This window comes from Anopheles cruzii, chromosome 2 (assembly GCF_943734635.1).
Source record: "Anopheles cruzii chromosome 2, idAnoCruzAS_RS32_06, whole genome shotgun sequence".
NCBI lineage: Eukaryota > Metazoa > Arthropoda > Insecta > Diptera > Culicidae > Anopheles > Anopheles cruzii.
The window spans coordinates 586,064-613,429 of NC_069144.1; the positions used below are offsets into that span (position 1 = coordinate 586,064).

Genomic DNA, 27,366 nt, shown 5'->3' on the forward strand with positions numbered 1-27,366 from the left:
ACGGCAGGATACAATCCGTAAATCGCGAAATGAGGTGGCTCCGTCGGCCAGGGCAGGTCGTGTTTCTGTCCCAGGTCCACACTGCTTTCCAAAGGGCGCAGGATAAAGTCCTCCCACCGACGGACGGTCCCACTAACTGACAGACTTCACGCACACCAGCGGCCGTTCACCACAAAACGCACACACTGACACGACGTCTGGACGCTGAAAGGGGGCCAGGCGGCAGTGGACATGGCAAGAAAGTGACTGAGCTTGCTTGGGCTGGAACCGGAAACGGACCCCGCCTTCCTTTGCGACGACTCCACCGACGAAACCACGCGGTTTCAGAGTCACAAGGAGTAACTGTTGTCCGGTGTCTGCGTGTGTGTGTGCAGGTGAACCGGGCCTCGGACTGCTTGCGGCCGCCGGTGGTCGTTAAAAATAGTTTTTCCAACGCAATCCAGACACGGTCATCTGGACTTTGGCTGGAACAGCGCTCAGAGCTCAGAGGTGGACATGAATGCAACACCCGTGGGTCGAGCAAAGAACGGCCACCCTGCGCAGCGGTGGTTCTCGGGATGGATGTTGAATTTTTGTGGTTATGTAACCGCCTGCGATAGCCAACTCGGGAAAAAATCGGTCCTCAGGAGTAGGTCTCTAAAACCATAATTAGCAGATCCTGGCCACACGCGGCCAATACCGCAAATCGCTGGAGCCGTCTCGCCGTCGGAACATTTCGCGGTCGCTCCAGAAAAGAAAAAGGATACCGGGCGGGCCAGATTGGGTCGATAAAGTTCTTCAGAAGAGATACGCTTTGCCACTCCACCACCATGGCACACTAACACCATCGAACCCCGGAATCCCCCGGATCCGAACACTGCCACGAGCAGAGCAAGCAGTATCCCGCCCCAGCGATACTATTGCGCACACGACACCCCCACAGGACACAGACGCACACACACAAACACACCGATATCGATTGGAGAGACGGCAAACTCGGGAACAATCCTGTCACGGAGGGCTTTGCCGCACAACCGTATCGTGTGAACTCGCGAAAAGAACTAAATCGCAGTGAGCCGCGGTTTCCGCCAAGAATCATGGGAACACCCGACACAAACACCGGCACACCGGTGTTCACGCGCTTCGTGCGCACATGCGCCGCCGGCATTAACTTCACTCAGCCTAGGCGTTCGGGGCTGCTGTTCCGCGACCAGCAACCGAAAATTTGCTCATCGTCCTGCCGGCGGGTCCTGATCGTTCCGTTTCCCGATCGGCCTCCTTAGGTGTGTGTGAAGGATGGGAGCGGGTTCTATGAATGGGGTGACCAAGGCTTTGTGGCTGTGTGTGTGCGTGTTCGGACGAGGAGCCATCAAGGACGCTGGGAGGTTCCGTTGCTGCTCCTTTCGGTTTTTTTCGCTTTGACACGCGGATCCTACACCAGTGGAGAATATGTTGAGCCTAAAGGGACGGCAAGGTTCGACGGGGCTCTAGGATTGCGCCTTGCAATTGATTGTAGTTTATCGTCGTCGGTGATTGTTGGTAGGTTATGGCGCCATCAAGCGACTGTTATTTGTTTGGTGCAAAATGTAATGCGCAATAACACACCACCAAGGATTGCAGTTTAATTTGCGCACCTTTTTTGCAGGTTTAAGTAGGAATAAAGAAGCTTTGCGCGGGAAGCAGACACTCGGCACGCAGCTTGACGAAATGTCAGAAGAACTTTTGTCGTTACTATAAAAAGTCGGCAGGGTGTTCCATTCGCCAACGTATAAAAAAGTGTCCCGCCGGATGGATCCTTTTCATTTGGGTGACTGTGTGAATTCGTCCCCCTGGCTTAATATAGCACCCATGCCTGTGGCAGAACTGATGAATGAACAACCGAAGCATAATGGATCCCGTTGACGTCATAAAAAGGGCCACGGTGCACGGGCAGCGATCGGGCAAACGGAAGGCACAACAACAGTTTACATAATCACATACTAACGTTGGAAAGGCCAATGGTTGTTTAGTGGACTAACGAGGAAAAAGGGATGATGCTTGAGCGTTTTTGTTTCGGCGATGCGGAATTCAAAGCAAGCTTCGATGAGCAGTGTTTTTCACAGTTCCAGCGAACGATTTGAATGTAATGGAGTAATGACGAAAAGAACGCAGATCGCAACGTAGTCGAATGATGGTTCAAAAATATCCGGCATTGTCCAGGGAATTGATAAAAGTTAGTTGGTCAAGTAACTTTCCTTAATGCAGAGTGAAATGAACTGACGTCAGTCGATATTTCAGCGCCGATTACGTACTTACGACGAAGTAGTTCCGAACATTTGACACCATCAACGAGTAGCAGCAAGTGGCCAATGCATGGGAATATCAATTATTTTTTCTATCGATCGTGGCTCTACTGCGACGCACAATCCGACGAGAATTTCAGTTGCTTTTTTTCGATACACATTTGTAGCGTTTGTAAAGATGTAAACAACAACAACATTCTTATTAAGCATCAACAGTTTGTATTTTCCGAAATCACTGACGAGCTACGCTGTTCCGAAAGTTAGGTTGCGGTTAACTCTTTCCTTAGCCTAATGAAACGGGCGCATCTTCCAGAACGTTACTTGATGGTAATATAATTATACTAAAGTTGCTTTAAGCGTATTGAGACGATGGTGACCAAGAATGGAGCAAAAAACACGCGGACAGCCACCCGTGAACCTTGAGATGCCGGCAACCGGCATTTTCCCGACGAACGGGCGGCGATTTTCCATTAATCAAGCCCACACTTTCCATTTTCCCAATCAGCGTCAGCCGCACTGACGACATAAACATTGGCCGGCTCGTTTTCTGCCCATCGTTACACAACCTCGTTGGAAATCGAGCCCTAGCTGCACGTGACCGCAAAAAGGATGGGTTTTTCTCGTTCGACCAAGGGTTTGGAAGTTTGAATCATTTATTGCTTTTGCGTTTGCGTTACCTTTGGGGCGAATTTGTCACAACGGCTACTAATCATTAAAATGGTCGTTTTGAATCTTCATAACAGGACATTAACTCGGTTTGAAAACAAGTGCTCAACAATCTTTCACGGGGAAACAGGAGAATCTTTGTGCTTTCGTTTTCTTCACCCTTTCGATTATGTTAATCCTTTACGAAATGGTCTGTAGGCCCCAATACACGTGCGCTAGCGTTAGTCCCAATACATTAATATCTCACACTAGTCGCCAGAAGTAATCAATTTTCCGAGAACAGTGCTGGGTTAATAAGTTACGGATGATGAATTACGATTAAATTGGGAGCGATAACATATGTGTCTGAGTGAGAGCAGATCCTACACAAAACTGGAGCATCGCGTCGAAGGGCCATCGCCCCCGGCAAAAGGCTTACGAGATTTGCGAAAAATGCGTCAGAGGAAATTCTAGTAGCAGTCAGTTGGCTCAGTAATCAACGTAAGATTATTTCACGCCCGTTTTGATGACGCATCGCGGAGTATTAGAGGTTTATGTAGTAAAGTTTCATTGAATCGTTTCCTCGTTCTTAATATTAATAACTTTGTACACTTTGCCGACCTAGGGCCACTTCACGTTTCTGGTAAAAGCGTAGCCAATGTATCCGAACACGCAAGCGAAGGCCAAGAACCGGAGCAGCCGTATCACGCCCACCGAGCAAGTCTGCAATAAAATAAAGTATTGGTTTTAGTTGGGTTTATAATAAAACGTCACGGAACCGGTATCGATAAGCGAAACGTCACCTCTTCGTGATCGAACTCATGAAAAATTCAGTAATGCAATTAGTGTTGGGTCTTACGTGTGACGTTTTCTACCTTCAGACTTGTATGACTAGAGGACACGGTGTCGGTCTGTTAAAACTAACATATCGATGGCTTATCAAGCGTTATTAATATTTAATACCATCTCACATTATGTCACTCTTCAATGATTTCACCATATCGCCCTTGCTTAACCATCCAAACGAAGATAAACTAACCGAGGGACACACTTTGGCACTTTTATATCACAGTCGAAACATGGCCTACGGAACACAGTGGTTCTTACCCATAAAACAGCTGGCAGTATTTCCTTGTTCCAATCCCCGCTCGGACGCCAGCATGTCCAACGGCATCGTCTCGCTCTGGAAGTCCGATTCGATGGGAAGCAGCATGGAAGCATCCTCGAAGTCCCGGCGCTCTGTCCCCCGTTGCCATGACCAGGCTCGGCCCTCACGGTAACCGCGTGGCTGTTGGCCGAGGGACTATGTGCCGCCGCTAGCTGCATCAGCGGAAGAACTTGCAGGATAAGCTCTTGTAGCAGGTTCTGGTGGTGGGTTTGTTGATGGGTCTGTTGAACGGGGTACTTGGGCTGCTGGTGCTGGGGAGCGACCGGTTGCTCCATCGTCGGATACAGGCGTGGCAGTTGCAGTGGCGGAGCTGCTGTGAAGAAATGTTTACGCAATTCAATCACAATTTGGGGTCACTTTGGGGTGCAGCGGCACGCATTCCGTACATGGTTGCGGTAAGCCGTAGGGCCGTTCTCCGCTCCAGTTTTCAAAGGTGATGGCGAATATCACACACCCGCTCGAGACGAACAGGTAGTGGGCCGCAGCGGGTGGTAGGTGGTGGGCGAACGTGTGGACCGGTGTACCGTGAAGCCCAATCTCGAACCCTGCGCCGGTGGGCACTATACTTAGCTCAAAATCTTGGCCGTACGCGATCGGGCAGTTGATCGCACGTTCCTCGTTCTGCCCGTGGGAGCAGTTCTTGGAGCAGAGCCGATGGCGGACTATTTCGTGCCTCCCGGGATTAAGGGTGATGTACAGTGGGACGTCGGTGTTCGGGTTCAACAGCGTTTCCTGCTGCAAAATTATGTGCACCGTATCCTGAGGTTCACGAAAGTGTCCCCGGAGTTTGATGCGCGAACCGTACCGTAGTTCCCCCGGAAGTTGCCCCACGTACGGCAGTATCTGCAACGGATTGCGAAGAGCGGATTCGTAAGCGACTATCACACACAAACGGCCACCAGCGTAAAATTACAGGCGTAAATATTTGCACGTTACTCATGGCGGTGGACACTTTTCACTACGATCCTGACCGTACCGCAGCCGGTGCAGTAGTGAACGGACGTGCGCCCTGGAACGTGATCTTGCGCGTGTGCTCCCGGGTCGCTGGATCAGAATTTCGAAAGCGTGACATTGAAAACTTTCTGCTTGCCACATTTTCGAAGCAGCCGGGAGCCGCAAGCGGAGAAAACCAACAAACCCCCACGAAATTCGTCGAAACGTCGATCGGGCGAAGTGAAAGGCAACTCGCGATGCGCAAGCCAACTGATGTAATATTTCTCTCGCGCTTGTTTGCGCTGCTTTGGGCCGTTTTCTTGGCCGATAACTAGGCGGCCCGTGTCGGGAATGTCGCGAAATAAGTTCATGGCTGAGGCTGAGTTGCCGCCATCTCCCGCTACGCCCATCCTGTCCAGAGTTTTTGATTGCGCAGCCCCCACTATCGGCCACAACCACCTACGGTAGTGACTGGTCACGTGTCGAAATTTTGGCATCGGGAACGACGATCAATTTGGCGTGGATCACTCTAGTCGTCGTGGGCGGAAGCGGTCAAATTGTTGCTTTTACTATTTTCGTGTTTGTCAGGGCGAGCTTCTTGGGGCCGAGTTTTGGCGTGATGTTACCGGCAACATGAATGAAACGATTGGGCAACGATAACCGATTGGGTTAACGGTTTCGTAAAGACGATGACCACAAATCGACAAACAGCTTTTGGAAGACACATATCATAGCGTTTGAGTGGAGTGAATAGTTGTTCACCGCAAATATAATTCCCTTTTTACTGAGATTCTGCAAACAGAGTATCCTTAAGTAGAAATGTCTGTATGTTGTGTGCTCCTTTTGTTGGCGAGCTTATTTACAGTGCCTTTTCTGCCTGCTGGCTGTTTGTCGGTTTTGTTCGTCAACCTTCGAGCAAAAATGCACCTTGCACCGCTTTTAATGATATTTGATCCGTTATTATGTTGTTTTCGTTCCGAAGAGTTCGCTTTTTTGCATTATTGTTTTGTGTTTCCCTCGCATTGTGAATCCCTGCATCCCTTACCATTGGTTGAAACATTTTACGCCGACCATTGAACGCAGTGTCGGTGTAAACATGGTCGGCGTAAAGCGACGGCGGCTGTCATTGTAGTTTGTTTGCACCTTCAGTTTCTATCGTTGCTGGCAACAAACAGTGAAAATTCATGCATTTTCTTATTAAGATCCAATTGCAAACGTAAACAATCCGTTGTCTGCGAAATGGTAAGTGAGAGACCGTGCATTTCCGCTCCCGTGTCCGTTGTTTATGAACGTTCGGAAGTGTAAAGAATCAACCCCGAGCAGCGTGCCTGTTCCGGTGCGTGTGGCGTTGATAGTCTGTTAATAAACATACCGCATTACTTCTTGCGTTCCAGCGGCAGGACGAATTGGAGATGGCGGATGTGCTGAAGGAGGACGAGGTGCACTTTCCGTACTGCTACATCTGCAACGCCCCAGAGTTGCAGACCGAAACGGGAGGACACTGTCTGTTGTTCCAGGCGGAGGTGGACGGGTACTCGCCTGCGAAAGCCCTCACCGACATCCTGCAAATCAACGTCACGCCGGAGCTGTGTCACTCTCAGGTGCTGTGCATCAATTGTAACGTGCTCTGCGTGGAGTACACGCAAATCGTCCAGCGAGCCGAAATGATACGGATCGAGATGGCGTTCGCCTACAGTCAGACCGTCGAGAAGCTGGCCGCGATAACCGAGAAAGGCCTGAAGGAATCGAGTGATTCAGTGAGGGTTGAAAGTCCTAAGGACGTCACAGCAGTTGACCACTTCGAGCCGGTACTGCAGACTTTCGATAAAGGCACAACTCACGGTAGACAAATGGGCTTCAAAGATCTCGAAGTGCCGCTCGATACGTTCCAGTTGTCAATCGAGGAAGCGTTCTGTATGGATGGTTTAGTGTCAGACTCGATCATCGAAGATCCATCGTCGGTGCACATGGACAGTGGCGTTCATAAGATGGAACTACAATGGCATACCGGCGAAAGGCAAGACATTGATGCGGGCACATTAATGAACTCGTCGTTGGTTCGTGATCCGCAACCGCATCCATACCCTGGCCCTGGGCCCGGCCAGATTCTTAGCGCCGCGTCCGATACATCGCTTCTGCAATCAAACGATGATTGTATCATACAAGAAACGGATGAAACCGATCTGTGCAGTGACGAGAACAATCTCAATCAGCTATTTGCGGATCAAATCGTTGAAATTAAGAACCCTGACGGTACGTCGGTGTATTGTATCTATGAGAGTGGCGACATGGGATCGTACAGTCCCGAGGAGAATACCGAAATGGTGATGAGCGGTGCCTGTGCGGTTGTGACTGAATCCGAGGCAGAGTTTGACGCAGTGGCAGAGGAAGATCAGCCTTTCACGTTGGAAAGCGTGAAGGATGAATCCGAAGAACAGCAACCCACCGCAGATACGGGCGAGATCCAACCGAGCGTGAGTGAGGATGTGGCAGAACAGCAACTGTTATCGGACACGGCCAATGTAACTAACCTCATACACTCGGTAAGTGAACCCGAACGGAAAGGCATTTAAAATGAGATTTATTATAGTCTAAGCTTAAGCTAACGGTGCTACACAGAATTCGAATTGCCTAGTAATGTTTCCATCAATCGTTGCCATCAAGAAACGTTTCACCTTTTCGAGGTGCAGACTCGGCTTTCGTTGACCACAGTTCCGAGTTACCGGCATTACTCGATAGCGCTTGGCTCGATTTCGCAAACGCGAAGTTTCAAATACCCTCATGAAGAAACGGCCACCGACTGCCGGTTGCTGCGGTTCGATCCGATCGACCGCGGCTTCGGCTGCAGGTGCGTGCCGACGAACACGATCAGCATGACCAGCAGCATCCAGATGGGTATCATCATCGCCAGCATCGGCATCCATTTGTATTCGAGCCTCAGGCAGATGGCGATCTGGGACAAAATTTTGAGCAAAATACCGACCACGTAGTACTTGTAGTGGTGCAGCGACACCAGCCGGTTGGCGTGCTGCCGTTGAACGATTTCGATCACGGCCCACGTCACCAGTATGATGTCGTACAGCCACAGCGGAATGAACACGAGAAACCAGTTCCAGTAGATGCGATTCTCCAGCCGCAGGCAAAGGACCGCAAGGAAAACTACCAATATGAACCAGGTGAAGAGTGCCCGCTGTACGAAACCCATTCGGAAGGACCGGAACGTGTTGGCACTGAAACGAAAGCAGACGATAGAGACACACCCGTTTTTGTTGTTACCGTTGATCACTTACAGCAGCGGACTAAGTTTGGCCACTACTCAAGATTACAGATGATGGCGGAACTCTTGTGATTTTCTTAAACTTTGTTGGTCCCAAAAGTTGTGCACCATTCTCTGTTTTGTTTACGGCGAGCGTCAATATGTCAGGCTGTCAAAAAACGCCTGAAGCGTGTGACAGATAGAATGATAGATTTGAAATATTTCACGAAAAGTTTCATTCGTTCGAGATTTCAAACTTGCACCGGTACAGCTTCAATTTTCCATTTCTAATTCTTTTCAGCTCTTTTTCAAAGTGGACGATATGTATTACTGCACCCAGTGTTCGACGAATAACGAGATGATCTCGCGTGACTTGAAAACCATTGTGCACCACCTGAAAGCGGAACACGGGGAAAAAGTGTTCGTCTGCGAGCAGTGCGATGCCGTGTTCCAAAGGCGCTCGCAGTACCAGACCCATTTGGAAGTCCATCTGGCCAGGGAATGTTCGAACTTTTCTTGCGACGTTTGCGGTGCCCAGCTTGAGAACGCTCGCATGCTTCGGCTACATCGGAAAACGCACGTTCCACCGAGCAAACTGTGGTCGTGCCAGATGTGCAACAAAAAGTACACCACCAAGAACCTGCTCGAGGTACACATGAACAGCCACACCGGAGAGCGGCCGTACAAGTGCAGTATCTGCGCGAAAGACTTTTCCTCCAAGTACGTGATGGCCGTGCACATGAAAACGCACAACGATCGTGTCCGGAACTTCGAGTGCAAGATGTGCGGTAGTTCGTTCTACAGTCGCAACAATCTGAGCCAGCACGAGCGCACCCATTTCGATAAGCGGGACTTTAAGTGTAGCGACTGCGGAAAGGGTTTCCTTTCGCAGCACAACCTGAACGTGCACAAAATCATCCACGCCGGCGTCAAACCGTTTACCTGCCGGACGTGCGGAAAAAGTTTCGCCCGGAAAGGCGAAATTGTCGACCACGAACGGATTCATACCGGTGGGTAGTGCCAGCGGGTGGCGTGCCGGCCTTTCTCTAGCGTATTTCTCCTTTTTTTCCTTTGCCGATAGGAGAGAAACCATTCACATGTGACTTTTGTCCGGCAAAGTTCGCCCAGCGCTCCAACCTGATCTCGCACCGTCGGGTGACCCATTTGAACGACAAGCGGTACAAGTGCGAGGAATGTGGCGCCTGTTTCAAGCGCCAACGGCTGCTGCTTTATCATACCCGGGCCATGCACACGGGAGAGCGGCCATACAAGTGTGAACAGTGTGAGGCGACGTTTGTCTATCCCGAGCACTTCCAGAAACACAAGCGTATCCACACCGGCAAGAAGCCGTACGCGTGTGAGGTAAGATGTTTGTAGATTCCTTCGAGTTGTCAGTCCTTTAGCGAAACCTGTTTTCTTTAAGGTGTGCAATAAGACGTTCAACACCCGGGACAACCGAAATGCGCACCGTTACGTGCACAGCGACAAGAAACCGTTTGAGTGCGTGTTGTGTGGAGCCGGCTTTATGCGCAAGATGCAACTGTACGCGCACATGCAGAAACGTGGCCACCTGAATGACACCATCATCGTGAACCAGCCGCGCATCAACGCCAACGATACACTGGAGTATACGCACGAACCGATCACTGAAGAAGTAGGCGGTGACGAGGAGCAGTTGATTGACGAAACCAACGACCTGAACGTCAATATGCAGATCATTTGCGAGGACAATTCGATCGATGACCTTATCGAAACGGACGAGGTGGCGACCGGAGATGGTGTCCTGCGCCATCGTGTGTCAAAATTTCAACTGTTTTTTTTAACGTTTTTTGTGTTGTTATGTTACAGTACTACCCGCAACAGGACGACCCAACGACCGAGCACATGCTGGATGAAACGAGCAGCAACAGTATGACACTGGCCTCCCAGCTTGACATTGCACAGAGCGAAGACTGGGAAAGTCTTATCGTGCAAGGCTAAAATAGCCATCTTGGATTGGATTTGGATTTTTACTTGCATTTAGAGCGGGACAGAGTAAAGGAAAAAGAATCTTGAAGATGGCTCGCCTTGCGATTAGCAGTCGCTGTGCCAAGGTGTGTGTATATATTTGTATCCGCTTTATACGCGTAAGGCCTAGTTCTGTACTGGTTGCAGTAACCGTAATCAAGTGAAAAGAGACGAATGTTTGGCTATAGCAGCTCACAGTTTCGATGATACAAAAGAAGAAATAATTAAGTGAAAATTTTGATAAAAAAAGATACGAATTAAAGTTTAATTGTATAAATAATGTAATAGCAGTGAATCCATTTTTTTGTAATAAAACAGATAAACACAGAGCAACTTCATTTGTGTTATTTTCTTTGAGTTTTGTGACAAAATGTCATCGACACCAGGCGTCTCCATTGAATGTCCCGAACGAACATGACGGAATTGTGCCTTTTTTTAAAGGTTTTACGATCGTTTGTTTATAACAAGAATATCATGTTAAACAAGAAAGATCCTTGCAGCTTTGTCCGGTAAAACGTCGCCCCATAAAATCTTACTGCCTCTTTCAATGATCAGCTGGCTTTTCGTGATGCGAAGAATGATCTTGGTGTGATCGTTTGGACCATCTGTTGGTCAACTTTGTTCCACAATTTGTGGGGTACTCTTTCCGTAACTGCTTCCAAAATGAAAACTTTGAGTGCATTCCGTTATTCCTATCGTTTTTGTATCGTCATGTTGTTATTTATTTCATGGTAAAGTTACATTAAATATAGCGTTACGTGCAACCACTGTAAACGTTTGCGCTGCGCCCCCTACTAAAGCGATGGTAAATAACATCTTTGTCCGTTGTCATCTATTGTTTAATGCTTCTGGCGTTTTTTTGTAGCGATTTTTTCAATCCTTTGTACGGCTCCACCAATAGTGTGTACCAAGCGGAACTAAAGCAAATTACGGGTCCAAAAGTTTCGTGTCTACAAGCACAAGTATTTTGAATTTTGGCCTAAATAAATGTTTCACTCAGTTGCAAATAAGTTTGATCGCAAAGCAGACTGAGTGCTCTACCTTTTTCTACTGATCTCTTCTTGTGTTGATCGCTACGCCTTTTCATGGCAATCGATCGATTCATTGAGTTGCGTAAGACGCACGAACTGAAATCAATTTCCCTCGCTGTTTAGATCTTAGGTTTTAGGTTTTTGGTGCACTTTCCCCATCGGTCCGCTTGGTCCGACTGGTTTGCGATCTGGCTGGGGAGAAAGTTCGCTCTACTTCCCGGACATGATTATTGCAGATCATCTGTTGCTATTCGACTCGATTAGTTCATCTATCTATGATTACTTCCTTTCGTCGTTTGCGCGCTTTGAGAAGTGTGGGTTTCATTGCAAATTAATCGTTCACTACTTTCGATAAAGGTGCGAAAATTTGGCTGCCACAGTTGCGTCACTGTGACTTTGTTCCTCGATTCGTTTGAACTACCATTTGTGTGTGCACTGTACATGCTCGTGCCGCTGATTGTTTCCCTTGCCAGAGGCAATAATAAAACCTAGCTTTCGAGAAGTGAGCACAAAACACCCGAACCGAACGGTGAGTGTTGATGTAAAAATGTAAGCTGTGTCAGAACCAAATCCGTACTTCGCAGATTAGGAAACTGAGTCGTGCCGATCACCGTTAATAAACCGTTTGTTTCCGATCTCTAAGCAACAAAGGAAGAATCTGACTTTCTTCGCGTCCGTGGACATATGGTTGACCAAAGTATATTAATCAAAAGTGTTATAAAAAAGGTATAATACGAGAGTTTCGGAGCGTTCCGAAGAATTTGGTTTTCCCAAAGAACCTCTCACCGCCAATGCAGGTTCCTGTTGCAGCACTTACAAATTTCATTTCTTTTTGCTTTTGCCCAGCGTTAGCGTATGATGAGAGGCCGCCATCTGTGACTTGCGGCGATTGAACTCGACAAACTCTTCTTCGAGTTTCTTGCGCGATTCCTCCAGCTTGCGCTTATCTTCCGCGTGGTCCTTCTTGAGCTTGTCGAATTTGGCATGGAGCTGCAAAAAAACAAAAGAATCTCCCCGATTAATACCATCGCGTTGGGAATTCGATCGCGTACCACAGCAGCGATGACGTACATCCTTCTCGCTCTCCTTCAACTCGGCCTCTTTCTCCTTGACGCGCACCACGAACATCTGGCGCACTTCGTCTTCCTTGGCCTGCAGCTCGGCCAGATGGTTGCTGCGCTTCGCTTCGAACGTCTGCTGGAACGAGACGGGCTTGTTGTCGCTGTCCACATCGGTGAAGCCCATCTCCTCGAGGCGCTTCTGCCGGTACAGCTCGTAGTGGCGCGTGTGAGTCTTCTCGCGCATATCTTCCATGTTGGTGCGGATCAGCATTTCGCGCAGCTTCACAAAGTCACAGTGCGCCTCGTTCTCCACCTGCACCGTGCCCCAGGGGTACTGGCGGGCGCGGACCACCTTGTTGCCGACGCGCACCAAATCAGTGCTGCCGACGACCGCAAACGGGATGTGCGAGTTCATCGAAGTGTTGTTCTCCGCCACCGACTCGTCGTCGGTCGGGAACTGGTAGATGTGCACCCCGTTCGCGCGCAACTCATCGTTGATCTTGGCCTTAAACTTTGACAGCTCCGTCTTGGAGATGGTGTCCGCCTTCGCGATGATCGGGATGATGTTTACCTTCGAGTCGAGCATCTTCATGCAGACCAGATCGAGCGACTTCAGCCCGTGGCCGGTCGGGCAGATGAAGTACAGGCAGACGTGCGTGCGGCTGTCGTGGTACGCCGATAGCGATCGCTTGATCTTCAGTTCCTCCTGCAGATACGCCTCGTACTGCTGATCGATGTAGTCGACGACCGCCTTGAACGAATCGTCCTTGTTGATCTGATCTCCGTACCCGACCGTGTCGCATATTGTCAACTGGAATTCAGCGCCCGACCGTTAATGTCTAGCAATTTGTGGATTTGAAATCGAGGAATTACCTTCAGTCGGACCATGCTCTCCTGCAGTTCGTAGGTATGCGCCTTCAGCTTGACACTCGGCAGCGTGTGCGGACTGGGTTGAGATTCGAAGTACGTGTTGAACAGCGAGTCCATCAGCGTCGATTTACCGAGGCCCGTCTCGCCGATGCACATGATGTTGAAGAGAAACCCATTCTGGACGCTCTTGCTGACCAGTTGATCCGGCAGACTGTCGAAACCGACGTGTCCCGATTGCTTCAGCGTGCGGGTAAGATCGTTCTGTAATCAAATATGGGAAAGGCTTAACGGAATACTTGACGACGGAAGAGAAGCTCTGGATTGATGCGGTTTACATTGCGGTGATCGCAGGACAATCGTATTAGGTCAATTATTTTGATGACTATTTTTAACATCGCAACGTAAAGTTTACCACCCAAACAGAGACCCCGGCAGTGGACTCCGTTTGCCGATTCGTTAACACACACTGGTGTGGAGCAATTGCATAAACAGGCCGCGCCAATGTAGCACTATTTTACTCGCAATTCGATACTCCCAGCGCACCATCGCTGCCCCGACAGCACGGTTACGAAGATTACATTACGGGGCGTACGGGGTTTGAAAAGGCTTCAAGCTTTCATGGCTCGTTGCTTCCGCATGCTCATCCACTAACGGATTCCGCGGTGGTGACGAAGGAAAAGAAGAGTGAACAACAATCTTTCATCGTACTACTGGCCCCGATAGGCGCGCCGATAGTGAAACCGAAAATATCAACACAAATTAAAATTAATGATCGAAGATCTGCAACGTCTCGATGGCCCACTTAACAATTGGGACAAATGCGGCGATGTAATGTGCTGTGAGATAAACGTATGTGACAAGGGAATGTTAATTCACATTGCCGTGAGGGGCGCAACGCAACGCAATCGCAGTAGACGACGCGCGGCACTGCAAAGCGTAGCTGTGTTGCCATTCAACGGCAAGGGGATTTATGACGTTCCATAAAACGATAACGAAGATCATACATGAAATGATTTTCAAAGCTCAGGCCAGAGACCCCAGAGCGCACCAAAAGATGTTCCCTTTCAAATGCACCCGCGTCCAACAACCGTCGGCGATTTCGGTTATCGTTTTCCATGATACTTTTACTTTCGAAGTTTGCGGATTGCGAACAATAAAAAACATTTTTTCTACGTTTCATAGCCTGCGCAGTTTTTCCGCATTTTACGGACATAATGGTTTGCGACAAGCATATCTTCAATTTCAGCGAGAAACTTGAGTAGACGAACTTGACATTCCTATGGCCGACCATAGTTCAAATAGTACTTCCTCTATTTACGGATTGTCCCTTGACGCGTTACTTTCCCCTGTTAAACCCGGAATGGGGACACTTAAAAAGCATAAGCCCGCCATATCGAGAAGTTCCATTCCCGATGCCGATGCCGATTGTGCCAGGTTGAGTCGATCGGTCTCGACCCTTCTTTCTAAACTCGGATACTAAGAGAAAGTACATGACTAAATCAGTTAGGCGAACCATTGTTGCATTCTGGGCCACTTTCTATGTCCTACTCAGGGCCAAGTTAAGGTCACCAAACGGCGCCCTACGAACTGTCTCATATTTTGAAATAGCAATAATTGCAACCAAACGGTGTAGTGGCTTAAGTCGAGCCAGGAAGCCGCCCCGTACCGAAAATTAGATCACCATCCATTCGCAGGTCAGTGCCACCGGCCAACATGCGTTTCTCGCTCTCTGTTAGCTCATTTCTCATCCCCTCTAACGTTTGCATGATTTGTTTATGCTGCCGCTCGGCGCGCTGGCCAGTCGGGAGAGGGTTGGTAGAGGCAAATCGTAACGTCCATAAACGAGAAGAGACGGCACGTGTGCATGATCGGAATTAGAAAGTCCGATCCGAGTCCGTATTCACCATCTGATACAATATTCATCGATAGGCAGAGTGCTGTAATGGCTATTAGGTTGTACTAAATTTCTAGTGAAATTTAAAGAGACGAAGTCGTAGCGATTTTGTTGATAAACCTCTAGAACGTGTTTGGCGAAGGTTCATCACTTCTTCACCAAAAAACGCATGCTGCTCAAGGATAAACCTTGTATTTTGTGGACACACCGGATACGAGTAGAAAAACCGAACACAACAAACGGTGTTTTGACTTCCACCATTTGTTCCACTTTTGCCCCTTTTTCTAGGCAACCCTGGACGCAGCCGGGTAACGGGCGTATTCTAAACAAAGCTGCTTGCTTTGATCGCATCCCCAAGTGCATAAGCAGACGCGCAGTGGTGCCCCTCTTCCCCCTTTAGTTGCATTTACGATGAAGCGAGCAGAACGCGCGTTTGAGCGTTTTGATGACGAAGAGGAGAAGAAACTTCTTTATGCCGGGCTAGCGACGGATGATGCACCGAGCATGACGCACAAACACAGGCCGAGCCCGAGTGACGTTTTGCTTTCCACCGTACGATTCGCTTGGCCTGCAACACAAAATGTCCTTGCATTCTTTCCCATCACAAACCGATAAACTCCACGTTCAGTCCATATTGGCACACACAGTTCCACTTCAACACTTTGGTGCCACATTCGTTTCCGCACAGCTCACTGTGATTGCATTGCTCGGCGCTGTGACGCCCTGCTTCATGTTATTCCACAAATCAAACGACTGCACTGTAGAATTACGACCGACAAGCAACACCCCCGCGGGCAAAGCGTTTCAAAAATGGGTCCGTCGCGCGATATTTTTCCTCGTTCCTACCCCCTCGAGCCCACAACCTCACTCTGTCACAGGCCCAGCGCAACACCGAGTGTTGCCATTTCATTCGCTCCTTCGAACATGTTTTTCCTTTCTCGCTCTTCGAATCGACGCGTCGGTTATGCGCATGCGCGGCCTCCGTGGACATAACACTTCGTGCAATAAGTCCCGACACTAACTATGAAATGTTTGAAATGAAAACAATAAAAAACTATGAAGTAAATGAAATAACTATGTTATGTTTCGAATTACATCAAATTATATTACATCTTACAATTAAGTATATCTTATCTGACGGTTGGTACTTCTGAATCTTGGTATATAAATGGCATTATTAGCACCATCTCTACGTTAGTCTCGGGACTTATTGAACGATGATACCCAACGCGGTGTATGTGTGTGCGTTGGCCATTCAACTGTCAGTTCGGTTTGTTGTGATCCCGGCGCTGATGGCATCTTAGCAAGTCGCAGTAAAGTAAGTACGTTAAAAAGTGTTGTTTTTTTATTTAATTCAGTGCTATTTTTATGTTTACAGTTCGCGAAATGTCTGCAGAAGGTATCGCCGAAAGAATTTGGTAAGTATTGCAAGTGTTTTTGGCGATCAGAGTGATCGAAGATCGCTCGTCATGTACGCGCAGAGTTGCGTAGTTTTACAATATTAATCTGTTTCTTTTGCTTATTGCAGCTGCAGGAGGATGCCGTAAATGTTTATAAGTAAGTATTGTGGCAGTGTTTAAACAATTGTGCAGTGTTTAAAGTGTTCAGCGATCTTTTTTTTCCAATTACAGGTACCACGAAGTGAGCCGAGCGACGTCCCGTCTCGAGAAGGAAGCGCATGAAATGGTGCCGTAGGACGCTGGAGAAGGGTGTATGTACGTATAGTGGTGTTTTGATAGTGTTTATGATTTGTGAGAAATAAAGGTTTTAAAATTTTAACCAAGTTTGTCGAGTATATTCAGATCCGAAACGTGGGCTAGGGCGGGAGGGGGGGAGGTACTGGATGAACCGAGTTCATGACACACACACCACTAAAGCGTTATACATGAAGCGTTTCAGCGCCGGGCAGAAAAACGCGTCGGAACAAAAGAATTAAAATTCTTTGTTCCGAGCTTGTTCCGACGGTTGTTCCGAGGTCGCACGACAGATTTTGCCCGCTGGGACTACCCTTCCGTGTTGGATGGGATAGATTTTAATTGCAATTTACAATACCTTTAACACTGCTACGTCTGCGGCCGCCATCGTGATGTTGAAGTTATGATTTTACCCCTTTTCACTCACGACTGAAGAGTTTCCAGCGAAATTGCTGCTTTTTGACCATCCGAAATGAGCGCCCGGGAACTCGCAATCCAAACGCATCGCGGCGGACGCGTGAGTGCGCGGCGGATGGGTATAATTGTCGTAGCAAAAACAATAGAAAGTTTTACAGTATTGTCACTGGGCGTTAGAGTTTTTTTTTCCTTCCATTTAGTTTCTAGTATGTCCTGCACCTAACACGCTTTGCGCTATATTTAAAAGGCGGCTGGGCACTCGAATGCAATATTTTAGCCGCATGAGCTCCCGCGTGACGTTTGTCGAAACGTCAGTGTCATTCTTCCTCCTTCTCTGTCACTCTTACGCGCATTGCTTGGGGCAAAATGCCGTTCGTCCGGCTGCTGAACGAAAAGTGGTGTTGATTAGGAAAACAGTTTGATCGCGCAAACAATAGGCAAACAATCTGCAAGCCTCAATATTGCCACAAAGCAACCAATTTCCCACGGGTAAGTCGGTTTTGGGGACCACGCGCATTTACGTTCCGCCAGATCGGGCCGGTTGCCATGCGTACAAAACTGTAAAGTCATCATCCGGCGATCGCCTGGTCGCACCCGGGACGACAGTGTGTAAAACAATCGGTTCTGAATGTTTCGCGTCCGTCCCATTTCAGTGTCCACAGCGAGGAGTCAGAGCAACTCGGTGCAGGCCTATTGAGTGTGTCCCACGTTTGCCGGCCAGCTACAAAACAGAGAGATGGAGGAGCGCACCGGAACGGAACGAGTGTACGGGGGTTGCGAGGGACCGGACGCCATGTACGTCAAGCTGATCTCTTCCGATGGCCACGAGTTTATCGTGAAACGCGAGCACGCACTCACCTCCGGCACGATCAAAGCCATGCTGTCCGGTCCGGGCCAGTTTGCCGAAAATGAAGCCAACGAAGTGAACTTTAGAGAAATACCGTAAGTGTCTACCGTGGCGGAATCAATCGATGGCGGCGTCCGGTTTGGAAACGTGCAGCGCGCGATAACGAGAAAGGAGCTTTTTATTACATAATTACACAACCATCGCTTTGGACGCCACTGACTGGTGCCGGCGCGCACTGATAAAGGATCGCTTAGCATGAATGCGGCGAACTTTGAACCTTCGGAGCGTGTGCCGTGGTGCCGCGAATTAGTCACACGTTCCAGTCACTCGTTTGCTCAGTGCCAATGTCCAAACCGACGATACGTGGGGTGCGCTTGGTCAATTACCTTCACCCTTATCTTTCTCTGTTTTGCAGCTCACACGTTCTCGAAAAGGTGTGCATGTACTTCACCTACAAGGTCCGGTACACGAACAGCTCGACGGAAATACCGGAGTTTCCGATCGCACCGGAAATCGCGTTGGAGCTACTAATGGCGGCCAATTTTCTCGATTGCTAGGCGCTAGTGTTTTAGTTTGTTTCCGTCTTTCTAAGGCAACGCATACTACACAACCACACAGCAGCACCACACATCCAACGTACACGAAGCACACTAAAACCGAACGGCACCGGGAGCTCCACAATGACGACCGAACCGACACTTCTCGTATTCCTAGTCGTCTGGCAGACGGGGGGGATGATGGTCGGACCAATACTCTTGTTCTCTTACCGCTGAGCCTTAGGTTTGGTCGGCGAAATTTGTTTGATGAAAAGAAACTTGCGGCAACGGCAGCAGCAGAGAACGAAGTTCGTGATCCTGTTGCTAGGTTACTGAAGCTTTTTCAAAATACAATGTCTCTTCCTTATCTGAAATAGGGCTTTGCTTTTGCTCGTGAAACATCTTCCCGAAGCGTATAAATCAATTAAGGCGCAACCGCAACAACGGCAACACGTCCGGGTTGCGGCAGTAAAGTCAACGGCGGACCGTATATTTGTATGTTAGGTTTTCATTATTACCGTGGAAAATAAAATAGGGCAAAAACATGATACAAAACGAGGCGTGTATTTGGAATTCCTTCCTTCGAACACTAAGGAGAAGCAACCTCCGGCGGTTTCATGGTTCATTTTTCCGTTTCACAAACATCTCGAGCCGATTCTGGCGTTCCTTTTCCAGCTCCTTCGCCCGCTCCCAGTGCTCCCGTTCTAGCGATCGTTTGCCGCCGCTTATTCCAAGCAATCGGGCCAACACGACCAGGTTGTGCAGATCGTCCATCGACACGTCACTGTTGGCCGTGCGCATACGCACGAAATCCTCCTCGACGATGGCCGGATCGAGGGTTTTCATATCGAACGACCGGATCCGGGCGGCAGTCAGACAGCGCCGTATTTCGCCCAACTTTGGTGTTACGTAGTGTCGACCGGCTTTAATTGTTTCGTCGATCAGTTTGATCGCATCCAGATCGGGAATGATGGGTAGATGCCAGTTACTCTGGGGGAGAGAAAGTGGCCTTGGTAGTGTGCTTTGTGTCGCTGGCGAGCCTGAGTGCAATGCTTACCGGAAGCATGCTGCGTCCCTCGCTTAAGATCAGCACCGGAACGTCCGTGTTAAACTCGAGCTGATAGTACTGGAAATCGTATTTCAAGCGCTGATTCTTGATTAGACGGGCCACATGCTGCACCGCCTCGACGCCTGCCGCCTCCAGCTTTCCAGCCTGTAGTCGCGTTTCATCCAGGACCAGGTGTGTGTGAGGGGCCAGCTGCAACAGTCCACTCGTGAGCTTGTTCGTGGTGTAGTCTTTCCTGGAACGGTCGGGAAAAAGGAAGGATGTACTCGTGAATTACCTGATCCTCCACGGGCTGGATCATTTATCACATACTTCGGTGCAAACTGTATCGTGTTCATGCTCTCCAGCGTCATCGGAAAGTAATGGCTCGCGGGAAGAAGCAACTCCAGCAGCTCATAAAACGACTCGGTGTAGCCCGGAAGCACTTCGCCGGGTATGTTGCTCAGGTTGAGAGAGAACTGGCCGCGTGATTCCACCTCGTCCCGTATGTAAACCGACGAGACGAGATGGCAAAGCACATAGTCGGCCGCTATACGGTCGCCGAATAGGCACTGGGTCAGCAGATTGTGGAGATCCTTCATGTGGAGTGTGCCATCGATATCGAGTGATTCTTCGACCCCAGGACCCTGGGCCTGCAGGATGGGATTGGTGTGAGCCAGCTTGCGAATGCTGACGGCGTGCAAACGAGGAATCAGCGACGGTGGCGGATTGTTGGCCTGGTGCTCTGGAAGTTCGTCCTCGAACGCAGGATCCTCCGTTGCGTCAACGCTACCGTCCAGGGACGGGTGGACGGAAAGAAAACCCACCGCCTCAATGACGGAATTGATTGTCCAGTTGTCGAAATTGCCATACACTTTCACCAGACACGCCTTACTCGGCCGATCGCTGATGGGCGAATTGAGCAGATAGTCAGCGGACAGAACGGTGGTTGCCGAGTGCGGTGGAGGTGCGGAATGTTCGGTGGCTACTCGTTTCGTTGCATTCGATGCCACTGGTCCAGTGGCGCATGTCTGGTCTGCGTCCACTTCCATTTCAGTCTCGAGCGCTCGCTTTACAGCTGCTCGTGGCTCGGAACCTTCAACGACGTTGTCTTTCGTGGTGCTTGCCGATCCGGCGCCATTTGTTTGCTCCTCATACTCCGATGCCCACCGGTTCTGTCCTGGAACACTGACCACAACGATTGACCGTCGCTCGCCGAGTGTGCCGCCCTCGGTTAAACCTTGTTCCACGCGCTCCGTTGCACCGTTACAAACGAGAATGTCGCGAAATTTACCATTCTGACGCCGAAGGATCGAACCGGTCGTTTTGCAGTGAACATTGTAGCTCTCGAGATAGTACTCGGAGTCCTTTTGATCCTGCACCAGTCCCCGAAACCTTACCAGACAACCATCGGAAAGGTTGTGTAATTCCGTGCAGTTCAACAGTGGAATAGACCGCCAAAATGATTCATCCGCCAGCCGTTCAAGGCTGGCCGTTTCGTTTTGCAGAAACCACTCGGGTGACCAGGTTTCACCGACCATTTTCCTTTCCGCTAACTTTTCTTTTCGTGATTCACTTTGAAAACGACTTCACAAGCAACTTTCGTATTGCTTTTTGGCAATTGTTTACAGCGAAACTATTGCGCCAAAATAAAATTCAGACATCCCACGGTTGCTGCATCAACGATGGTCAACTCAAACTGACAGCAAACCAAGATCGCGATGCACGTGCTGTCGGTTGCCACGAGAGGAATTTCAAATCTGAAAAATAATTCAAAATCATGAAAAAATTGTGATAAAAAGGGTTTTGCAATACAAAAACTTTCTTTCTTATTTGTTTTTCTTTTGTTAGAAGCAATAACATACAATAAAATTATTATTTGGCAGGTCAGATCGTTGTTGTTTCTCTTGTGAGGTCCTCAGGTTCAGTTCGCAATTATTAACAACTAATAACATCTACAGTTGTATCAAATTCTAAATGCCAAGGCACGTATTGGCCACGTATCGTGTACCAAACCGCTATATCTTTCGTCTTGAATTACGTTTTCATCAACCGCATTAAAGCGGTGCGATCGGAGATCAGACTTCGGAAGCTGTTCCACGCTTTTGGTTGCTCGGCATAATCCGCGACTGGCCACTTTAATTATCGCGCAATATCGTTCCGGTCTCAACCAGTTGTCTTTCCAATTATGTGCAGCATGACGATCGAAGGTGATCTCCACGGTTATGCTTACGGTTTTCGTTGGATAATCCCCACCGGCTAACCTAACAGACGCGGGTACCGGCACTGCTAACACCTAGTAAGCGGAATGGCGAGGTCGTGCATCGTTCGTACATGGCCCTCCAATCTCGCACAAGCCGCGTGGTTTCACGTTCTCTAGTAGTGGACAAATATCATGCGAGCATTAAATTGCATGCTTAAGCGTAGGCCTCTGAAGCTCAACACCACCACCACAAGGTACGTCGTCGATCGCAGAGAAGCAACAAACCACAAAGAGCACAACGCGGCCACACGATCTTCTGGCAGTATCTTGTTGCTTGCTCTTCCAGCAGGTCGCGGATTTTCGGAGGAAGGCGTTGTGGGATCCTCTCCTGTGCTGGGAACAGCGTGGGGTGATAGGTTACACGGTGTTGAAAGTGAAAGCTTGTGCAAATAGGGTCAGTAACCCTCAGTTAGTGTTCCCCACTAAGTCCGAACAGCACCGGCAGTCGACGTGTTTAGCGTTTGCGATTCAGATTGTCCGCCATTTCTATGCGACACTAGATACAGCGCAATAAAGATCAATAAAGCGTAATCATAAGTAAACCCGTTACCACTATGGCAGTACGGTGTAATAACGGTGGGTTGGTTTTCGTTCTGATAAACGAGAAACACCGGTGAACTGGTTTTGTGACCCTAGGAAATGTCGTCGTCGTGAGCAAGTGATTGTAGGTGAAGATTTTTACAATCGCTTGGATACTTTCTTGACTGTTTTGTGAAAAGAAGGAGATTTTCTTTGAAGATATAGTGTCTGGTTTTATGAGAGCTTATTTAGGTTAATCTTATTTACAGGATTGTGAGCTTAGTGGAACTGGAATAGTGTAGCGGCCTCTCACTAAACACGCAACGCGTGCGCGTTTGTCTAACAACCAAATAGAGGTAATAAGGTTAATGGTTAAGCAAATGTGTGAAAATGGGTCCGAAATCTCGAAGTTTCCCGAACTGGTGTCACATTGCTGATTAGAACTTCCACGAATCCGGAATCCTGCACTTGAGGAAGTCTCGAAGCGCGTTCAAAGAAAACAACGCGCCGTCAGTCACCGGATTGTGGATCGTATTACGTCAAGGAAATCGAGTCCACCAGAAAACCGGTCCTGGGTAGGTTCGAACGTAGCCAAAGCTTTCCGGTATTTTCGGCAATCGTCAAACCCCTAAGCACTGGGGTAGCCGGTTACAAGTTCGAGGGCCAAGACTTCTTGTGAAATGACACCACATGGCGTCGGCTTGTATGGCTTCCCGGTGACAGTGGAGTAAGTAATATGCTCTGATGGACATATCTCCACCGGCTAGCCAAGCGGCGGATTGCAGGGTATTATGATTGTAGCGGGGCCATTTACACTAATGGCCGGCAAGGCAAGAGGTGCGCGAGGTGTTGTTAACGGATTGGACACAGACAACGGAGGAATCCAACCAACGGGGCTAGAGAGTGGTCAGTCCGTCAGTGACCTTCCAGTGCAACGGAGGTGTCGCTGCATTCCTCGGAGCAAGAGTGGATTAACTGATGGCCCCAACGTCCTGCCGGCAGCATCTCAATCGAAAGTGAAGTGCGCGGCGGTGCTTAAGTGAACATAATTGGTTTTAATATATGGCGAAAAGCTGTGCGGCCTGAAGCGTGAGTTCTGTTTGATCTTGACTTACTGCCCCACTAGTTACTGTGTTCCGCCGGCATTCCGCGCTGTCCGCCGTCACTTACTGGTTCAGCGGCCTGGCGCCAGCGTCCTGTGATCTAAGAGTAATCCAGTTAGGGGCACGTGCTTGGCGGTGCCCATTCTTTGGTTGGCCTAGACCGGCTACAAAACTTAGTAGCTCTTTGTCACCTGCGGCGTTTAGTCGTAACGGTCGCCTCCTCCGGCACGGACCCATCGAGGGGTAGCGTAGAAGGGTAGCGTAGAAGGGTTCCGGTGTGGTTTAAGTATATCGTTTCCCAAGTAGCTTCAGTGGTGTTCCGTAGCATTAGTCGTAACAAGCTGTCGTGTTTTAGTAGCTGGCGAACCATGGTCATGGTCACCACGAAATGTTTGCTTCTTCGCTAGAGGCGGGAGGTCCGGTGCACCGTAGTTGTTGCTAGTGTCCCCGGCCAATAGTGCTCTGTGCAGCGTTTCACCCTATCAACCAGAGAAGTAGTGCCTCGAGTTCCCCAGAGAAAGGAGTTCCGTTAACTCGAAGTGCCTTTCTTGTTCAATATGGCTACCAGTAACCCCGGATTCGAGTGCGATGAGCCGGCGGTGGTGACCCTCGAGCACTCGGCAGCGTCTTTCAGCGAGCGGAACCGGAAACCACCACCCGCGACGGTCGCGAGTACGTTGTTTGTTACAAAGCCACCACGAAGTCAAGATCTTCACGCGAGGGTCAAAGCGATCGAACGCAACTTTCAGACCGGGCCGTCGGAGATGAAGTTGGTGACGAACATTCCGAAGGTGCAGCGTGACAAGTGGGGAAAAGATATTGAGTTTCTGCTCTCGTGCATTGCGCTCTCGGTTGGGCTGGGAAATGTGTGGCGTTTTCCATTCACGGCGCTGGAGAACGGTGGCGGTGCGTTCGTCATCCCATACTTGATCGTGCTGCTGCTGGTTGGGCGGCCTATCTACTATCTGGAGATGCTCATCAGCCAATTCTCGAGCCGGGGTTGCATCAACGTGTACGATGCTTCACCCGCGATGCGCGGCATCGGGGTCGGGCAGACCTATTCAACGTTCATCGTTATGACTTACTACGCCTCGCTGATGGCGATCACAATGCGTTACCTGATCGCCTCGTTCGGGGATCCGTTACCGTGGAGTGAGTGCAGTGAAAGCTGGAACGCAACCTGCATCGATTCGCGATTGATTACGAACCTGGCGGCCAACGCGACTTCGGCCGCCGTCACCTCGGCGGAGCTCTACTTTGTGTGAGTAGCATGTGTAATTGGACCAATAGTTGGTGTTCCCGGTCTACTTCTGACCCGATTGCTTCCCATCTCTACAGGAAGGATGTGCTGCATGAAGCGTCCACCATTCACGGCGGCATCGGTACTCCCGACTGGCGGCTAGTGCTTTGCCTGCTCGTGCCGTGGACTTGCATCTGTCTGACGTTAATCAAAGGTAATGCCCCCAAGCGATATGTGAGCGTTCCAGGTCACCTCTGCTTCTCTTCTCACAGGGATCAAAAGCTCCGGCAAGGTGGCGTACTTCTTGGCCATTTTCCCGTACGTCGTGATGCTGGTGCTGCTGGTACGCGTCTGCACGCTGGAGGGAGCGGCCGATGGAATGCTGTACTTCATCAAGCCCCAGTGGGACCGCATATTCGAGGCGAAGGTGTGGTACGCAGCCGTGACGCAAGTGTTCTTCTCGCTCACGATCTGCTTCGGGAACGTGATGATGTACTCGTCCTACAATCGCTTCACGAACAATGTCTACAGGTAGATAGGGCGGAGGCCGGCCAGTTGGTTGGACGGAGAGTGGAGATCTATGCTCATACACGGTACATCCCCTTCACTCGCCCCACACAGAGACGTTACGATCGTGTCGGTGATGGACACACTCACATCGATGCTGGCCGGGTTCATAGTGTTTGGTGTGATCGGTCATTTGGCCCACGTGCTGGATGCTCCCAATATCCAGCAGGTGGTGCGGGGCGGCGCCGGACTAGCCTTCATCACGTACCCGGACGCGATCGCCAAGTTCACGTTTTGGCCCCAGTTCTTCGCGGTCGCCTTCTTCCTCATGCTGTTTGTGCTGGGCATCGGAAGTAACGTCGGAATGGCCACTACGATTATGACGGTCATTCGGGATCGTTTTCCGCACCTGCAACCGGCACTGGTAGCTGTGGGCATCGCTCTTGTAGGATTTGCGATCGGCGTCATCTACACCACACCCGGTGGCCAGTATCTGCTCGATTTCCTCGACTTTTACGGTGCCTCGTTCGTGGCCCTCGTGCTGGCCGTGTTCGAAATGATCACGTTCTCGTGGATCTACGGCACAGCCCGGCTTTGTCGGGACATCGAGTTTATGCTCGGCATCAAGACGGGTCTCTACTGGCGCATCTGCTGGGGCTTCGTTACGCCCAGTATGTTGACCGCCATCCTGGTCTACCACATTGCCACCTACGAGACGTTCAGCTTTAATGGGTACATCTATCCGGAGGGGATGTACGGTGAGTCCGCCCGACTGCTAGTTCCTGATCAATAAAGACCCGATTCATTTATCCTGTCCGCATCCGTTTCAGCGTTCGGTTGGTGTGTTTTTGCAGCCGGCGTTCTGCAGCTTCCGGCGTGGGCCGTTTACACCTTCCTCAAGCGCAAAGAGCCGGACTGGAAGGATCGGTTCCTGCACTGCTTTCGGCCAACGCACGACTGGGGACCGGAAGATCCGGAGCTGAACGCCAAGTACCACGAGTCCGTTTACAAGGACGAACAGTCACTGCCACGCGACAGGTCCATCGCACGAAGGATCTACGATAATGTGTTCAGTTAGACGCGCTAGGGCCGGAACCACCGGCATCGGAACGAAAAGCTGCCCAGTCTATGCCTTAGTCGAATGTACGAAGCAATAGCTTAGATTCTCATTTTTTCTACTCTAGCACAGTAAGACGCTATATCGGCTTGTTATGTTACCGAGATAATTAAGAATAGGAGGCGCGTAGCTGGCAGAAGTACGATTCTTATGCGGACATTGCTTAAAAAGGGTTCGATTGGTGGCGTATTGTAGCAGAGATGAATCAGTTGATCCTACGGTCTTAGATTGTAATCGAACGTATTAGGAAAGTGCGTGACAATCAACAATAAAGTGGAAAGCATTCCAGAAAGTATTTCAGCTCTGTTCATAACTCTGTGGCTATTAATGAGAAACGAAACCATTATTAGAGGTAATCGCCAGTTGGTCTTTAAGTTTTCGTAAATATTTTCGTGTTTAGTACGTAGCTAGTCGTGAAAGAAAAAGTAATTGAAAGAAACCTCAGGTATAGCAGTACCTCTACTTTGGCTTCTAAGAATGCCCTCTACATAGTGGACAACCGATAAAGGATTCTCGGATATGTGTCGTGATCCAAAGTTGAGGTTTTGTCGAAACACGGCCAAAGGATATTGTTATTTCCCGCCCTAGTTCAATCTTCCTTGAATTCCATTTCATCTAATTTCAAACGAAAGGATCAGAACCATGCTGGCGTGCCTCGGCGACCGGTTAAAAGGTTAAATAATTCGAACCGCCCGTGCCGGTGACGTGTTTGCCGGTGGTCGGAAATTCCACCCCGTGTAGCGTCCCCGGCGCCAACTATCGGCACGCCCAACCGATGGCCCACACTAGTTTGGGGTGGAGATGAAAATGCAGTGTCCGGTGCATACTAGTTAAACAAAATTGGCAGTGTGTAAAAGAGATCGCGTGCGCCAAATACTACTGACGGTCTGAGGTCCGCGGATCACACACATCTTCCACACAGCGCACCACTACACAACAACCGACGTGGAAC

At 49.5% G+C, this 27,366-nt stretch overlaps 7 protein-coding genes across 7 annotated transcripts; 3 read left to right on the forward strand and 4 right to left on the reverse strand.

Moving 5' to 3' along the window:
* Positions 1–3,990: 3,990 nt before the first annotated feature.
* LOC128269275 (galectin-4-like) lies at positions 3,991–5,014 on the reverse strand. The gene is made up of 4 exons (XM_053006688.1): positions 4,988–5,014; positions 4,461–4,917; positions 4,182–4,387; positions 3,991–4,089 (listed from the first exon to the last, which is right to left on the reverse strand). The coding sequence occupies exons 1-4, from the start codon at positions 5,012–5,014 to the stop codon at positions 3,991–3,993; spliced, it is 789 nt and encodes a 262-aa protein (XP_052862648.1).
* Positions 5,015–7,636: 2,622 nt separating this feature from the next.
* LOC128268026 (transmembrane protein 60) lies at positions 7,637–8,231 on the reverse strand. The gene has a single exon (XM_053005022.1). It carries the CDS (start codon positions 8,210–8,212, stop codon positions 7,787–7,789), a length of 426 nt encoding a protein of 141 aa, XP_052860982.1. The 5' UTR covers positions 8,213–8,231; the 3' UTR covers positions 7,637–7,786.
* A 626-nt stretch (positions 8,232–8,857) lies between these two features.
* LOC128267826 (gastrula zinc finger protein XlCGF8.2DB-like) lies at positions 8,858–10,456 on the forward strand. Its single transcript, XM_053004763.1, has 4 exons — positions 8,858–9,273; positions 9,345–9,625; positions 9,687–10,025; positions 10,112–10,456. Exons 1-4 carry the CDS (start codon positions 8,874–8,876, stop codon positions 10,241–10,243), a joined length of 1,152 nt encoding a protein of 383 aa, XP_052860723.1. The 5' UTR covers positions 8,858–8,873; the 3' UTR covers positions 10,244–10,456.
* A 1,067-nt stretch (positions 10,457–11,523) lies between these two features.
* Positions 11,524–17,282, reverse strand: LOC128277851 (septin-2). Its single transcript, XM_053016432.1, has 4 exons — positions 17,179–17,282; positions 13,236–13,493; positions 12,373–13,173; positions 11,524–12,291 (listed from the first exon to the last, which is right to left on the reverse strand). Exons 1-4 carry the CDS (start codon positions 17,206–17,208, stop codon positions 12,124–12,126), a joined length of 1,257 nt encoding a protein of 418 aa, XP_052872392.1. The 5' UTR covers positions 17,209–17,282; the 3' UTR covers positions 11,524–12,123.
* A 306-nt stretch (positions 17,283–17,588) lies between these two features.
* On the forward strand, positions 17,589–19,169 carry LOC128274839 (elongin-C). Its single transcript, XM_053013166.1, has 3 exons — positions 17,589–17,726; positions 17,891–18,179; positions 18,500–19,169. The coding sequence occupies exons 2-3, from the start codon at positions 17,974–17,976 to the stop codon at positions 18,639–18,641; spliced, it is 348 nt and encodes a 115-aa protein (XP_052869126.1). The 5' UTR covers positions 17,589–17,726; positions 17,891–17,973; the 3' UTR covers positions 18,642–19,169.
* Positions 19,170–19,235: 66 nt separating this feature from the next.
* Positions 19,236–21,206, reverse strand: LOC128269280 (mini-chromosome maintenance complex-binding protein). Its single transcript, XM_053006704.1, has 3 exons — positions 19,999–21,206; positions 19,678–19,921; positions 19,236–19,610 (listed from the first exon to the last, which is right to left on the reverse strand). Exons 1-3 carry the CDS (start codon positions 21,204–21,206, stop codon positions 19,236–19,238), a joined length of 1,827 nt encoding a protein of 608 aa, XP_052862664.1.
* Positions 21,207–24,107: 2,901 nt separating this feature from the next.
* On the forward strand, positions 24,108–26,627 carry LOC128269088 (sodium-dependent nutrient amino acid transporter 1-like). Its single transcript, XM_053006440.1, has 6 exons — positions 24,108–24,229; positions 24,272–24,811; positions 24,889–25,004; positions 25,063–25,321; positions 25,412–26,055; positions 26,128–26,627. The coding sequence occupies exons 1-6, from the start codon at positions 24,108–24,110 to the stop codon at positions 26,373–26,375; spliced, it is 1,929 nt and encodes a 642-aa protein (XP_052862400.1). The 3' UTR covers positions 26,376–26,627.
* Positions 26,628–27,366: the final 739 nt, after the last annotated feature.

Coding starts and splice junctions, on each gene's coding strand:
- LOC128269275 (XM_053006688.1), bottom strand. CDS start 5,014: ATGAGTAACGTGCAAATATTTACGCCT. Junction 4,388..4,460: donor CTACGGCTTACCGCAACCAT/GTACGGAATGCG, acceptor ATTTCTTCACAG/CAGCTCCGCCACTGCAACTG. Junction 4,090..4,181: donor CCAACAGCCACGCGGTTACC/GTGAGGGCCGAG, acceptor TCGGACTTCCAG/AGCGAGACGATGCCGTTGGA.
- LOC128268026 (XM_053005022.1), bottom strand. CDS start 8,212: ATGGGTTTCGTACAGCGGGCACTCTTCACCTGGTTCATATTGGTAGTT.
- LOC128267826 (XM_053004763.1), top strand. CDS start 8,874: ATGTGCAACAAAAAGTACACCACCAAGAACCTGCTCGAGGTACACATG. Junction 9,626..9,686: donor AGAAGCCGTACGCGTGTGAG/GTAAGATGTTTG, acceptor GTTTTCTTTAAG/GTGTGCAATAAGACGTTCAA. Junction 10,026..10,111: donor ACCTTATCGAAACGGACGAG/GTGGCGACCGGA, acceptor GTTATGTTACAG/TACTACCCGCAACAGGACGA.
- LOC128277851 (XM_053016432.1), bottom strand. CDS start 17,208: ATGGCGGCCGCAGACGTAGCAGTGTTAAAG. Junction 13,494..17,178: donor CAGACGTAGCAGTGTTAAAG/GTATTGTAAATT, acceptor ATTTGATTACAG/AACGATCTTACCCGCACGCT. Junction 13,174..13,235: donor AGAGCATGGTCCGACTGAAG/GTAATTCCTCGA, acceptor GCTGAATTCCAG/TTGACAATATGCGACACGGT.
- LOC128274839 (XM_053013166.1), top strand. CDS start 17,974: ATGGAGGAGCGCACCGGAACGGAACGAGTGTACGGGGGTTGCGAGGGA. Junction 18,180..18,499: donor GTGAACTTTAGAGAAATACC/GTAAGTGTCTAC, acceptor TCTGTTTTGCAG/CTCACACGTTCTCGAAAAGG.
- LOC128269280 (XM_053006704.1), bottom strand. CDS start 21,206: ATGGTCGGTGAAACCTGGTCACCCGAGTGGTTTCTGCAAAACGAAACG. Junction 19,922..19,998: donor ACGATACAGTTTGCACCGAA/GTATGTGATAAA, acceptor CGACCGTTCCAG/GAAAGACTACACCACGAACA. Junction 19,611..19,677: donor AGGGACGCAGCATGCTTCCG/GTAAGCATTGCA, acceptor TCTCTCCCCCAG/AGTAACTGGCATCTACCCAT.
- LOC128269088 (XM_053006440.1), top strand. CDS start 24,108: ATGGCTACCAGTAACCCCGGATTCGAGTGCGATGAGCCGGCGGTGGTG. Junction 24,812..24,888: donor TCGGCGGAGCTCTACTTTGT/GTGAGTAGCATG, acceptor CCATCTCTACAG/GAAGGATGTGCTGCATGAAG. Junction 25,322..25,411: donor TTCACGAACAATGTCTACAG/GTAGATAGGGCG, acceptor CGCCCCACACAG/AGACGTTACGATCGTGTCGG.